Source organism: Symphalangus syndactylus, chromosome 1 (assembly GCF_028878055.3).
Source record: "Symphalangus syndactylus isolate Jambi chromosome 1, NHGRI_mSymSyn1-v2.1_pri, whole genome shotgun sequence".
NCBI lineage: Eukaryota > Metazoa > Chordata > Mammalia > Primates > Hylobatidae > Symphalangus > Symphalangus syndactylus.
The window spans coordinates 37,668,711-37,684,656 of NC_072423.2; the positions used below are offsets into that span (position 1 = coordinate 37,668,711).

Sequence of the window (15,946 nt, forward strand, 5' to 3'; positions counted from 1 at the left end):
CAAAACACCCGAGAGAGAACTGTGTGCTCTGTGCTAGTCTGGAATGAGCATGCTATTATTCTATAAACGGATGCTTCAAAAACACTTATAAATACACTCCCTCCCTTCTCTTAAATTGTTCTATTATTGTCTTTCTTTCAAAAACACAAAGATGCCCCTTGACCCCACAGCTCCCTTTCCCTGCTGCCATTCACAGAAAAACTTCTCAAAAGACTTGTCCACACTCCTGTCCTCACCTCCACTGACACCCAGGGCCCGTGACCTGCTTGTTGCCAAACCCAGGACACTTTTCTGTCCTGGTCCTTTGATTCTCAGGAGGCTGTTCCTCCTTGTGTCCTGGTAGCCCCTGCAGAGGCCTGCCGGTGGTGGGAGGGTACAACACGGGGGAGGTGTCCAGGTCACAGTAAAGGGCTGCTGTGAGGTTTCTTACACACCCCTTTCCTTTCCCTCTCCACCTATACTCTCTTCCTGCGTGGTTCCATCCGGTCCCCAGCTTTGAGCACCAGGTGCATATCGATACTTCACAGAACCCTCCATCCCCTACCTCCACGTGTGACCTCTTCAGGATCTCTAGAGCCTTCCACCCGGCCAACCTCCGGGCAGTTCCCTAGGGACAGCTAACAGGCGACTCAAACATAACTGACTCTTGCTTTTCATCCCCATTCTATTTCTCATCCAGTATCCTGCATCTCAGAAAATGGGAACACCAAGCTGGTAAACGGGGAGCCCATGTCCCCTCCTCCCTTCCCTCCATCTCACATTACCGAGTCCTGCTGGCTGTAACTCAGAAATACAACTAGAGCCTAAACGTGCTCTTCGCCCTTACTCCGAGGCTGTCTTCCAAGCCACCAACCTCTTGCTGGGCAGCCTAAGCAGCCCCACTCAGCTTCCAGCTTCCACTTTTGCCACCTTTCAATTCTGTCCCCTGACAGCAGCCAGAGGGGTGTAGAAAGTGAGTTACAATATCTGGCAGCACAAGCACCTGCTGAATTCCTGCTTCTCAAAAGTTCCTTGGTCATTCTTGTTTCTTTCTTTTTCAGACGAAATTTAGAAGAAAATATGTTTTCATAGAATAAATAATCCAGTGGCAAACCAATCCAATCCAATTCCAAGACCGCTCATTGAGACAACACTTACCATAGGCCTCCCCTCTGCAGCCAGTGCTCCGGATTGGGAAGGACTGAAGCCTCAGATCACAACACCCCACCGGGGAAGGGGGTGCTGGTTCCCTTTATATAAACCCAACAAAGAAAGACCTGGCTTTGGGGAGCAGAAGTGCCTGCTGTTGCACATCTCTTTGCTGAAGGATGGGCCCCTTTCTTTTTTTTTTTTTTTGGAGACTGAGTCTCGCTCTGTTGCCCAGGCTGGAGTGTAGTGGCGTGATCTCGGCTCACTGCAGCCTCCGCCTCCCAGATTCAAGCAATTCTCCTGCCTCAGCCTCCCGAGTAGCTGGGATTATAGGCACCCACCACCACGCCCGGCTAATTTTTGTATTTTTAGTAGAGATGGGGTTTCATCGTGTTAGCCAGAATGGTCTCGATCTCCTGACCTCAGGTGATCCACCTGCCTCGGCCTCCCAAAGTGCCGGGATTACAGGTGTGAGCCACCGTGCCTGGCCCGGATGGGTCCCTTTCTAAGTGAGCCTACCCTCACAGCTTTGTCCTGGTTATCTGAGATGCATTCCAGCCCTGGCGCTGTCTGGCTGTGCAGGGGGCACAGGCGGCAGGTCTCTTACCTCCCTGAGGCAGGTGTAGATGGGGCACACGAGCACGCGGAAGGGCTCGCCCGTGCTGCTGCGCATGGTGCCGAAGACCTCACACAGGAAGGTGATGAAGCCCAGCCAGCGCTCCACGTCCTGCTGCTGCAGCTCCTCGCGCACCGTGAAGTCCTTCTGTGGAGGCATGAGAGACCGTGTCAGCCTCCCGGGGCTGGGGAGGGGCCTGGGTGCCACCCTGCTGTGCAGAGCATCTGTTGTCTTGGGGCTGTTCCTGGGCAGCAGGCAAACCCCATGTCTTAAATGAGGATGGGGGTGCGTGATTGCACTCTCTATGTCTAGGACCGCCCTGACCTGTGGCCATAACACCTCTTCTTCAGGTATCCCCAGGTTGGGGACACCGCTTCCTTACCTCTAGGCATTGCCCAGACCTGCTGGTCACCCTACTTCACTGACAGCAATGCTGATGTGGGAGGATGAGGTAGAACGTGAGGTGACACCCTCCTCAGACTCAGCACTTTTCCACTTAACTCCCTGTGGCTAAACCATCTCCCTTTGCTAACCCCGAAGTCATGCCCTCTGCGTGGTGGGCTGGGGGTGACCAGAACACTGCCCACCCACACATCATTAGCAATGGCAACAGAGGGCCATGTGGGCTAGCGCCCCAGCACTGGGCTACACAGCTATAGCCCCTCCCTCGAGGGGCCTAGGCATTAATTAATTAATTAATTCATTCATTCATCCTCCTTAAAAATATTATTGCCCCATTGTGTGACAGGCTCTGCACTAGGAGCTAAGATAAGACATATTCACTCATCACTGTGATACAAGAGAAGAAGGTATAAAAAGCCAAGGAGCTGGGTTCCATGGGATGGTCGCTAGGGAAGGTTTTGTGGATGGGGCCATGAAATACCACAGTCATATCAGTGCTCAACGGAAAGGTTAATACAGCTAAGGTGTGGAGACCACAAAGGAGGCCACTGCAAGCATCCAGGTAGGATGAAATTAAAACCTCCATGCTCTGAGAGCTGAAAGATAAGAATCTGGGCTAGCTTAAATAATATTCAGAAAGATATTTCCCCTACCTCTTGTCTCTGGTTTTGGCCATATGTCTTGCTTTGGCAAATAAAATGAGGCACGAGTGATGGTGTGCCAATTCTGATGTGAGGCCTTAAATATTTATGTTGACTTTCATGTTTCTTCTGTCATACTAAGAAGACTCTCTCTGGGCTGGCCTGATGGTCCCAGGGAGAAGATGGGCAACATATGCGACAGGGCCTCGCCTAAGTCTAGCCTAGGTCAGGGGACCCCCAACCAACCTGCACACACATCATCTAAATGCACACTTACTGCTGCGTGCCACTGAGATTTTTATGGTTGTTTGTTCAGCCTCAATGGCTGACCAATACAGGAGTGACACAAGAGACATTGTGAAGGTCAATAGTACTTGCTAAGTGGTGGGTTGTAAGGGGTGATGGAAAGGGGAGACTCCAAGATGATGCCAAGATTCTTGGTCTGGGTGACTGTGTCACCACCAAAATAGAACATGGGAAGACAGGTTGTAGAATGTGACTCAGACCATTCCCACAGCCCAGTCCCCCACACCACTGCTGACTTCAGCCAAGCATCCTTGGCACCAGAATCTCAGCACCTCCAGAGATGGAAGGCCCTCAGAGATGACTTGGTTAACATCTGTCCCTTGCGAGTGATGAAGGTGCCATCTAGAGGGTGGGCCTTGGTCTCCTCAGGTGGCAGGTCAGGGGCTGGCTGAGAAGCCCTGCAGTGCCAGCTTTGGATGAGCCTAGGCCATAGCTTATAATGACCTGAGTTTCATCAGTTACAAAAAAGTATACACTTGTGTGTGTATCTATAACTATTTTGATATCTATATTTATATGCAAAACAGTAACAGCAGCAGCTGCTATTTGTGAGCCAGACACTGAGCCAAGTATATTAATTGTGGTATTTTACATAGTTATCACGATGGTCCTATAAGGCAGGTCCTATTACTGCCCCATTTTATAGATGGAGAATCTGAGGATAGAGAAGTTGTGTAACTTGCCCGTGACTATGAGCCAATGGCAGGGCCGGGATTCAAACTGACGTCAGCCTGCTCTGGAGACCAAACATTTTTTCTCCTTATGGTGTTTTTTATTTTTCAAAAAATGTTTTTGTGTATATTTAAGGTATACAACATGATGCAATGGGATACATATAGGCAGTAAAAAGGTTACTATAGTGAAGCAAACAACATATCCATCATCTCACAGTTACCCATTTTTGTTTTGTTTGTTTTTGTGGCAAGAGCAGCTCTTATGGTGTTTTTAAATCGGAAAGTAGTGCATCAGAGCCCACGCTTAGTCACTCTCCAAGTCTGTACTTTCCACAAAGCCATTTGTCCACACTGTCCCTTGTAAGTCCAGCCATGCCTGCAGACCTCATGGACCTCGTACTGACCCCTCAGGCCTCCTGCCTCCCCACTCCTTTCTCACTGAAGTGTCCACCTGGGGATGATTGTAGAGTTCTGCTGTTTGTCTTTCATCCAGGGTGAAAAGGGACCACAAGAGACTCCAGGGACCCCGCAAGTAGTGGGTGCCCAGCATTTTTGACACCTTTATCTCTTCTCCCTAGTCCAGAGCCTGGAGCAAGCAGTGTTCACAGGGGGTCCCAGCTGTTCAGGGTCTTTGTGAATGAATGAATTACATTGCCTGCCATCCCAGGGCCTGCCAAGGGCTCTGCACTACTGGGCTTGAAGTCATACGTCTTTTGGTGGTTTCATTCTCGTGAACCTTTGTTTATCCCACAATATTCTTATGTGATCTGAGCAAGAGTGGGCATTACCATTCTCATTTTAAAATGGGGAAAAACTGAGGCACAAAGATGTTAAAAGACATGACTAAGGCCACACAGTACTAGAACTTGAATGAAAACTTAAGCCCCTTCTCTGCTCTGGGTTAAATGCTCTTGCCCTGGTTGTACATTGGAGTCACCTGGAGGAACTCTGAGGCTGCTGATGCTGGGACTCCACCCGGGAAAGTCTTGTGTAACTGGTCAGGGTGGGGCTGAGACACTGGTAATTTCTGACAGCTCCCCAGCTGATTCCAATGTGCAACCATGGCTGCGAACCACAACTCTAGGCCTTTATCAAGTGCTAAGTCGGGTGTTAAAATGGTGCCCCTCTATCAACCCCCAGCTTGTCATTTCCTTATATTCCCTAAAAATACCCATGAAGACACACATCAAAGAACAAAGTCCCACAGCAACACTGAGAAGGAAGATAACAGTTCCCCAGCAGACTCCTCCCAGACTCAGGAGGTGACATCATTAACCAAAGTGCTATCACCAACAAACTCTAGTTGCCCAGGGGACCCAGAAGACCAAAGGCAGGGGGTAGCTTGAGGCTTCAGCCCCTTCCTCTATCTGTCTCTGGCTGGTAGACAGGATCTGTCAGTACTAGCAAAGCCCTATGCCCGTGTATTAAGGCAGCTCCCATCCGCACCGCCCTTATTCCAGGCCTTGGAGATTCAGGGGAGTGCAGGGGCAGGAGGAGACTGGGTGAAATGCTGTGTCCTTTATGGGATGGTGCTCTCAGGCAAAGCCCTCTGGGGCAGGAAAAAACTTGGAGGCAGTGTGTACGAGGAACTGAAGTTTTAAAAAATAGATTGCATCTGATCAAAGAACTAGCTCTTGACTCAGTTTCTTCCTGATCATCCATGGCATCAAGAGAGCATTCTGTTTTGGGCTAGCAAAGGTTACCAGGAGATTGAATGCCTGCTAAATATTTGAAATTGGATTTGAGATGAGCTCATGAAGCCACCCTCCAGCTTTAGGTCTGAGAGGGAGACTCTGCCTAAGCAGACGCCGAGCTAGTCCAAGGCTGATGCGCAAAGCAAACACAAAAGACCAGACAGGGGTGACCTCCTTCAGGATTGAGGGAGGCGCAGAGCAATACGGCATCTACACAAAAATCCTGCCTGGCAGAATAAAGGAGCAGTATCGTGAAAACTTAATGCAAATGTGTAACTCTGAACATGTTAATGACAATCAACCAGATATAAATAAAATGAAAAAAGTGCAAAACATGTGGGCTTGTATGTAAGGAGACTGACAAAATAGATTCTATGACATGTGAATAGGCATTCGAAGGAAGGGATTGTGATTAGCTAAGCAACTCTCAGGCTGAAATGAAGTGTGAGACAGGAACTGGGATTAGGAGAGAGCCAATGGAAACTAGAAATCCAACAGCAAAATCAAAATGAATTGGAGGCAGTAAAGGATAGAATGGATAATGCAGAAAAAGTAATGCAGAAGATAAACTTGGAAACCACCTAGAGAGCAGAATAGATAAATAGACCAGAAAGCTGAATACAAAGATAAATAGACTAGAAACAAAAACGATAGAGAAGATAGAGAGCGGACATCTAATCTGTGAATTAGAGAAGTTTTCAAAAAGGATACCAGAATACACAGAACAAAGAGAGCAGAGAAATAAACTTTCTCACTGAAAATAAATAATAAAAAAAATGAGTTGACTCTTTGGGTAAAAAGTGTTCACAGTGTTCCGGAAGTCCCTTGCCCTGCCCCAGTTTTACTTAGCGGAAGAATTTTCTTTTTTCTTCTTCTCTTTTTTTTTTTTTTTTGTGAGACAGGGTCTCACTTTGTTGCCCAGGCTGCAGTGCAGTGGCGCGATTAAGGCTCACTGCAGCCTTGACCTCTTAGGCTCAAGTGATCCTTCCACCTCAGCTTCCTGAGTAGCTGGGACTACAGGCATATAACACTATGCCTGGCTAACTTTAAATTTTTTTTGTAGAGACAAGGTCTCACTATGCTGCCCCCGCTGGATTTTCTTTTTTAGTTTCACAGAAAAAGAAAAATTTAAAAACAGCTACGAAGGAACAAAAGACACAGTCTTCTTACAAAGGAACAAAAATCTGGTTGGCCTTATACTTCTTTATTTGAGGTTAAAAATTCAGAGACATGAAGGCAATGTCTTCACGAGTTTGAAGGGAAAAGAACAAACCTGCCTATGAGTGAAGGCAAGATAAAGATCTTACATAAGCAAGTTCTAAAACAAATCACTCCTACATGCTTATTTTAAAAAAATTCAATGCCGCAGTTGCTATGAAAAATAGTATGGCCAGCCGGGTGCGGTGGCTCACACCTATAATCCCAGCACTTTGGGAGGCTGAGGCAAGTTGATCACTTGAGGTCAGGAGTTCGAGACCAGTCCGAGCAACACGGCGAAACCCTGTCTCTACTAAACATATAAAAAATTAGCCAGGTGTGGTGGTGGGCGCCTGTAATCCATGCTACTCGGGAGGCTGAGGCAGGAGAATTGCTTGATCCCGGGAGGCGGAGGTGGCAGTGAGCTGAGATCACGCCACTGCACCCCAGCCCGGGGGACAGAGTGAGACTCCATCTCAAAAAACAAAATAGTATGGTGATTCTTCAAAAAATTAAAAATAGAATTACTATATGATCCAGCAATTCCACTTCTGGGTACATATCCAAAGGAATTAAAATCAGGATTTCAAAAAGATGTCAGTATGTAGCATTATTGACAAGAGGTGGGAGCAACCCAGGCATCCACCCACAGATGAATGGATCAACAATACATGATATATACATACAGAGGAATATCATTCAGCCTTAAAAACAGAAAGAAATTCTGACATATGCTGAAACGTAAATGAACTCTCAGCACATTATGCAAAGTGAAATAAGCCAGTCACAAAAAGACAATACTGCATGATTTCACTTATGCAGGTATCTAAAGTAGCCAAACCCATACACAGAAACGACAGTAGAATGGTGGTTGCAAGGGGCTGGGGAGAGGCGGATATGGGGAGTTGTTTAATAGGTAGAGAGTTTCAGTTTTGCAAGATAAAGAAGTTTTGGAGACTGGTTACACAAGAGTGTGACTATACACTATTGAACTGTACACTTAGAAATAATTGAAATAGTACATTTTATGTTATTTTTAAGCTACAATTAAAAATAATAAAAAATAAAAATAACTTTCCGAATGCATGTTATGGCCAAGAAAATTTATGATTTAACTCTGAGGAAATCATGATATAGAAGAAACAGAAGGGAAAACTGAAACTACAACCAGGTAGACTTATGAAGTTAAGTTGAAATAAGTCATTATAATTTTGGTTATACAGTGGAATGAAAAGCCAGAAATATTGGAAAAGATATTTAATTTTAAAATGTAATTTAAATAAGAATTTTATTGCAGTAGTGACTTAATAATTCAAGATTAAATTACTAGAGATTGGTAAATACTGGTGGGAAGGGGATAGAAGTCTGTGAAGCACATAATATTTCCTAATTTAGGCCATAAGGATTCACAGGTTATTGCATCTTTCTTAAGCTTGGGAATCAGAGAAAAAAAATGAAAGTATGCCTTTAAAATGCTAAAAGTAAACATTAGTAACCACTAGCAGAACCGAAAACAGGATATAAAAAATAAATGGGTGGGTAAAAATAAGAGTGAGCAAATGAAAATAAAGTAGTATAAAAGGGAAGTATTTTTAAGATAACAATTATTAAATAAAATTATAAGGTTTTATATATAAAAATACAATCCATAATAAAGAGATAACACAAAATGTTATCAACTTTATAGTATAGATTTGAATATACCTGAAGCTATTGAAACATAAGAAAAAAAAAAGAAACACAGGAAAAAAAACAGAAAGGAAGAATTATATCAGGAAATAAAACCACTAACATTCTATGGCCAATTAAATGAATAAAAAACAAATGACTTAGGTGACTTAAATAATATAGTTAATAAGATTAAATTGAAACAAGCCTCATAGTAAGCTGTGATCTCAGTATAAATTTCAAAACATAGAAATTGTACAGGTTAAAAAAAAAAAGAAATTGTACAGGTTACATACTGAGACTATGAATTAACAACAATTAAAAAATAGCCAACTGCTTGAATACTTAAAAGGTATTCTTCTAAAGAAAAATGAAACAAAGACATAATCAAATATACAATACTTGTATTAGATTATCTAGGAAATAACTATAAAAACTTGTGGGATGTGGTCAAAACTATAATGAAAGGTCAATTTATAGTCTTAACTATTTTGGCCATTAAATAATGGAAGAAAATATATCATCTAAACCAATGTTATCCAATATGGTAGCCACTATCCACATGTGACAATATATTGAGTGCTTGAAGTGTGGCTATCCCGATTGATATGGGCTGTAAGTGTAAAATAGATATTACTTTTCAAAGGCTTAGTATAAAAACTAGAATGTAAAATGTCTCATATTTTAAAAATATTACCTACCTATGAAATTCTGAATACAATGGGTTAAGTAACACATGTTATTAAATTCAAAATTACATATGTAGATCACATTATATTTCTACCAGACAATGTTGATCTAAACATCTAACTAAAACAATTAGAAAACCAACAATAGCTAAGGAAATATAAGGACATAATACAGATAAAACCCCCAAATTAATTACTTAGGAAATACAGAAAGGAAATCACATATAAAATCAAGAAAGAAGAAACAGAAATAAAATTAGATATGAAAACAGATATGAGGTAGATAAAAAGTATAATAAAAACTATTTATAACTATGTTGATAATTTTGAAAAAATGATGAAATAGGTGATTCTTAAAAAAAATCAACATTTGCTAAAAAAGAAATGAGCCAGAATAAACTAAAAAATCATAAGCTAAAATGAAGGTTATGAAAGAATTACTTTTATAAGGAAATCTCTAAACTTATGATTTTTATAGGTAAGTTCATTCAAACTTTCAAAAAATTAGGTAACTGGTTTCCTTTGCAAACTGACTCAGAACATAGAAAAGGAGAAGCTTTCCAACCAGTTCCCTATAAACGAAATCTCATGATAGTAAGTTACAAATAAGGAAGTCTACAAGTTAATCTTGCTAATGTGAATAGATATAAAAGTCCCAAGTGAAATACTAACAAACAGATCCATTATAACCAAGTGGATTTTTATCCTACGAAGGCATGGATGACTTAGTATCAGGAAATCTATAAATGTAATGTATTACTTCAATAGCCTTGATTAAAAAACAGCAGCAACACCTATGACCCTTAGGATGGAATAGATAAAATGATTTGATTAAATATATGGAAAATCTGAGAGAAGCCTTTAATAAAGAGTATCATTAACAAGAGAGTTTAGTGACTAATTAATAAGAATATTTAGATACAAAATTAATACACAAAATCAACAACTTTCTTTTATGACAGAATTAACTAGTGAGATTTTAATGTACAAAGCTCATTTAATAAAGCAATAAAATACTTAAGTGACATTATTAAGAAATATGCAAGAATTCTATAAAGAAAATTGCCTAACAAAACTGAAAGATTTAAGAGAATGTCTTCAACAAGCGAAGAAACATACACAATTCCTTATTGAGAAGACAGCATTGTGAAGATGGTAATTCTCTTTGAAATAATTCACAGGTTTAATATCAATCTGTACTCCATATCCCAATGTGAACTTTTTTGAGAGAAAGGGAAATGAAGACTTGAAAAAATAATCCTGAAAGTAATTTGAAAGAATAGCAAGGGAAATAACTAAAAACAAAACACTGGAAAGAGTTATATTACTCTTAACTTATCCTTAATAAAGCTTTATTCATTAAGAGGCTGTAGAGCTGACATCTGAATGGAGAGCTAGATCAGATAGCCTAGAAACAAATTTGGCATCCACAAAGGTTTATCACATGCTCCCTCGAGGACCACAAATCAGTGGCAAAGGAAGCATTATTCACTCAAGCAACAGTGCAGGGACAGCTGTCTAAGTATCAGGAGGAAAATAATTTAGAGTCTTACTTCACATTGGGCTGTAAAATAAATTCCAGATGGAATAAAGAGGCAAATGTTAAAAAAAAAAAAAGGACCAAAAATTTGAAGAAAATGAAAGAGTATTTCTCACATTTCTGGAAGGAGAGGGGCTTTCTTCACTAAGACAAAAGAAGAATGCATCAAAATATTAAAAGACAATTGATATGCTCAGGAAAATACATGCAATAAATGTGACAAAGGCCAATGGTCTTATTATATAAATAGTGTGTTCAAATTTGTAATAAAAGTATGAAATCTCTCATGAACAAATGGGGAAAGGGCATTAAGAGGTAAATCCTATGTCAAAATGTAAATTACTAATACATATATGAAAACAACTTAATTCAATATCAGTAGTAATTGAATGAATGAAAACGTCTTTTTCCCATCTATATTAAGACAACTTAGAATGGTAATTGTCAATGCTGGTAAGGATGCAGTGAGACAGGCACTTATATGTGGGCATTGGTATGACTTTTCTGAAAACCCTTAAAATAAGTCTTAAGAGTTCTTATCGTTTGATCTGGTAGTTGCATTTCTGGTAATTATCATAAGGAAATAATTTAAAATATTAGAAAAAATAAGCTTAATGCACATAAAAATCTAAAAACCTAAGCACCCAACAATACAGGAACGATTAAGTAAATGATGATTCATGCATCCATTAAAAATTATGTTTATGTGGCCAGGTGCAGTAGCTCACATCTGTAATCCCATCACTTTGGGAGGCTGAGATGGGCAGATCATCTGAGGCCAGGAGCTCATGACCAATCTGGCCAACATGGTGAAACCCCATCTCTACTAAAAATACAAAAAAATTAGCTGGGCATAGCGGCACATACCTATAATCCCAGCTACTCAGGAGGCTGAGGTAGGAGAATCACTTGAACCTGGAGGTGGAAGTTGCAGTGAGCTGAGATCGCACCACTGCACTCCAGCCTGGGCAACAGAGCGAGACTCCGTCTCAAAAAAAAAAAAAAAAAAAGTTTATGAAAAGTTTATAATGAGGAAAATGTTTATATAATGTTAAATGAAAAAAGCAAAACTGAAATTGCATTTACCATATAATCTCATCCATGAATACAGTTTTTTTTTAAAAAAGAAAGAGGAGAAATAGTGTTTCACAGGAGTTGTCTTTCAATAGTGGAATTATGGATGATCTTTATTCTTTACATTTATTACTTTCTGAATTTCTGATTTTCTGTGAATGTTTCTCTTTATAATCAGAAAAACAGCTATTTTAAAAGAAACTGGCAGGTTGTGACCCTTTTCCTTGATTTTTTGCATTAGGACAGTGGAATTCTTCTGGTAATCTGCCAGTCAGCAGTGATTCTCACGAGAAGGGTGGGGAACTGGGGTGTGAACATGCCCCGCCCAGAGGCCACCAAAACCCAGCCTGTGTGTCTCCTCTTGACACATGTTATAGGTTGCCAGCTTTTCCTCTGGAACAAGGAGCCCTTTCTGCCAACTGAAACAAGCCATTCCTCTAGCTCTGCCCCTAACCTCAGCCTCTTGTATCCAAAAGCAGCAAGGGGCCTCAGATTGGTGGCAGCCATTTCAAAGCCTAGTATTTGGCTCTAGGTTCTCATCTGACTGGCAGGCTACCTCCCAGCAACCCCTAGTGCCTTTCCCCAAACTTTAAGGCTACCATTTAAGCCCCGTTTCCTGCCTAAAACTATTTATTGACGTACTGCTATTTCCTGCACTGGCCACATCAATAAGCCCTGAAAGCCATTCAGTGTCTCAGGTTTCTCAAGGCATTCTGGGAAATTCTTCCCACTCGGGATAACCACATGAGCTCTGGCATGGTGGAGCGCAGTGGCCAAGCCAAAAACAGCTGTATACAGGCAAAGGGGAAAAAACACCCCCACCCCACCCAGCAGCGCAAACCGCCACAGGGAGATGCTGCTGGAGGGTGGGGTTGGGGGTAGTCGAGGCACAAGGACCATGGTGCATATATTTTTACACTTCCTGAGGGAGATGGGCAGCCCCTACCAATCCCTGCAAACTCACCCTCATTTCGGGCTTCCTCTTGGAAAATGAATGCCCTAGGGAAATTTGCCCATTCAAACACTATGTCCCCAGTGATCCTGGTTTGTTTCTGTCCAGAGAGGTGGCTGCTGTTGCCATCTCTCCAGTGGGGAGGAGAAAGTGCACTTTTATTTACTGCTAGCAGGAAGTTTCTTTTCCTTGAGAAGCTGGATGCCATGTGGGAGGGACAGACCATGGGGAGCTGTGGGAGCCCAGCAGCCGGGAGTCAATCCCAGGCATTCTTCTCCCGGGCAATTCGTTGAAGGGCTTAAAAAACATATTTGACAGAATTCTGTATACTGAAAAGAGGAAACTAATTTTCAAATAAAAGGTGCTTTATTTTTTATTTGGCCCCAACTTTCCTTCTTTCATGTTCCTGCTCCCACATTCCCTCTTTAGGGAGGTCTCCCTGGCTGTCCCCTCCACTGCAGCCCCTGGGACTCCTCATTCCGACTCTGCTATGCTTCCTTCCCAGCCCTGATCACCTCCACTAGGTCCGATGTGTGTTGATGACCTGACTTTTTGCTAGAAGGGTTTCCTGAAGGCAGGAATCCTGTTTTCTGAGCCATCTTCATGTCCCCTGGAATGGGACTTGGCTCGTTGTAGGTGTTCAATGAATGTGTGTGGACCAGATGCATAAATATCCCACGGTACGTGGTCAGATAGCTCTTCTCTAAGAGGACAACCTGTCCAAAAGGTAGGGGGCTGTTAATCTAAGACATAAGAGTACAGAGTCACCATGTATGCCTGTCTCATCTTTTCTTTCATTTGTGGCTCACAGTTCACTCCTGATATTTTCTTCCCACCTTCTCTGGACCAGTCCTGGTCCCTGCTCCAAGGCCGCCGTCTCATGACATTTGCTTCACTTTTGTGGGTAACATTTTTGCCATACAGTGATTTTCTTGGCTTATTGGATTTTTTTCCCCCTTCCCAGAGTTGCTTCAAGTAAGGCCATGACATTCCGCAGAGCCGCCCTTTGGTGGTGTGGTGGGGTCACAGGTGACATCAGTGTAGCTCTGCCCCAGCCCCAAGTCTCCCCTCAGGGCTTTGCTGAGGCTAGTTGCAATCCCCCTGGCAGGCTTTCCTCCTTGGTCCCCGCACCAGTGAAGCCCCCTCACTCCTTTGTCCCTATCACACAGCCCATGGCCTGCGGCCTGGCCCCCATGGCTAGACCTGGCCTTGGGTAGTTCCTGGAAGGCTCCCTTCTCACCCCAGTCATCATCATTTGGGAGGAGCCCAGGACAGGAGCCTCCAGCTCAGAGAGACAGTGCAGTCCTTCCTTGGCACCTGTTTCTATCAACAGTGAAGCAGAGGGCTGGGAATTCCCAAGCATACGGCTAGCCTGCAGCATGGAACTCACAGACACTGTGACACATCAGGTTACTCTGGCCTGAGAGAGGACCCTGAATGTTCCCTTCTGTCCTTTTCTGGGACTTCTGGGCTCCATGAAACCTCAGAATCCTTACAGAAAAGGATTTAGCAATGTTAAGCCACCTCAAGTTGGTTCCTGTGACTTGGGACAAAAAGAACTCATCAGTACAACAGGCTTCTCCTAGGTGACAAAATAATGGATTCCCAGGCCCTGGGGATGAGGATGGGACTGGGGCCTGGATGCTGGGGACTGGACGGTGAGGGGCAGAGTCAGAGAAGTGGGCACTGAGGCTGGGTGGGCAGTGCTTCTAGCAGAGCTGGAGTCAGGATAGGAGGAGAAGCAGGGAAGGGGTGATCTGGTTATTGCCTGGGTCCTGGGTGGCAGCCCATGGGCCCTGCCTCTCACACACCCACTCAGGGCAGCATCATGGAAGGTCTTGGCGTCAGTCTGATTGGGTCAGGCAAACCTCCTTGGCTTAAATGAGTAACATGTGCAACGTATCTGGTGCAAAGTAGGTGCTGAATAAGTGGCAGAGACCTGGTAGCTGTATCCTGAGTCACTCCATCCACCAAAGCCTGTCTCGGACCTGGCTGCCCCTGACCCCTGGCAGTCTGCACGTGCAGCCCAGCCAAGAGGCATGTCCGCTGGGCTGTACTCACAGCTGGCCATCATGCCACGTCCTGGCCACAGCTGCCAGTCTTGGCTCAGTCCTGCTGAGCCCTGAGGCCTGGCCCTGGGGACTCAGCCACACCTAGACCCTGGAGCAGTCAGAATCTGACCTGCATGTCACTCTGCACTCTGGCAACAGTCTGTGGTGGCTGCACATCTTGTCTGGAGGGAGACAGGGACCATGTGGGCACTGGGCTGCAGCCTCCACCCTGGGACAAGTTTGCTTGCTTTGAGTTCTGATGCCAGCTGGGCCCTGAACTACTCCTTGGGTTTGGGGGTGTCCCTTTTTAGGTGGACTTGAACCTTTCCCCAAGTATCCCTCACCTCCCTGGCCAACGACCCCTGGCCATCCCACTGCTTCACTCTGCTCTGCCCCTAAACACTGAGGATTCTTGGATGCCAGTGACAGAAACCATCTCAGACTAGCTAAAGAGGCACACAGGCCTGGGCTGTCTTACATGGGAGGTGGGCCCTAGGACACAGCCTTTCCCCAGGGCTCAAACAGCAACCCCAGGGCTGGTCCTCCCTTCTCTCCCCTCTCTCCCTTGTCTAGGCTTTGACTTGCATGTTGACTGCTTTTTCTGTTGCCACAGACAGGGTGTCCCTTTGCCATGGCTAAGATGGCGGTCAGCAGCACCTGGTGTCTCTCATAATGGTTCCTGAGCCAAAAGGAAGACAGAGCACCCCCCTCCCCAAATGTCAAACCCTCAAATCTCAGGGAAGGATTCTGACTGGCCCTGCTCATCACATGACCATCTCTCAGCCCAATCACTGTGGCTGTGGTGATGGGGTTCCCTGATTGGACAGAACTAGGTCATGTGGTCATTCTGCGGCTGGGGCAGGTGGGCTCAGTGACAGATTCCTGGACCACAAGCAGAAATAACAGCTGCCCCCTGCAATCACAGGCCTTACCTAGGACCATCGGGTGGCTGTCACAGGTGCCTGACACTCTCCTGAGCATCATGTCAAATTCCCGATGTGCTGGGTGATTGCTGCCCTTTCTGTCCCATCCAAAAGAATGAAGAGAGAGTGATATGATGAGGACTATCTTGAATCTGCTCTAATCAATGGACATGAAAATCAAGCCCCAAATGCCAATCCTTTAACTATTATTAATAAAAAATTACCAGATACATTCTCTGTGACTGATGGTTCATGACACTGTGGCTGGAAATGCTTTCTCCCCAGCAGTTGGCTCTAGACAAAGGGCACACACTGTGGCTGGGAACAGCCATCAGCCACTTCCAGCTAAATCTGGATCACTCTGGAGACATTTCCAAGTTTCCCAGGCTGT

The 15,946-nt window shown here is 44.0% G+C and overlaps 1 protein-coding gene across 7 annotated transcripts in view; it reads right to left on the reverse strand.

Annotated features, from left to right (window-relative positions):
* The window catches only part of CTIF (cap binding complex dependent translation initiation factor), a 333,504-nt gene that overhangs the window by 45,795 nt on the left and 271,763 nt on the right, over positions 1-15,946 (reverse strand). For all 7 annotated transcript variants that reach the window (XM_055232808.2, XM_063639943.1, XM_055232791.2 and 4 more), the window contains one exon: positions 1,736-1,891. In XM_055232808.2, the coding sequence (XP_055088783.1) occupies positions 1,736-1,891 (156 nt within the window). The remainder of the gene's footprint in view (positions 1-1,735; positions 1,892-15,946) is intronic.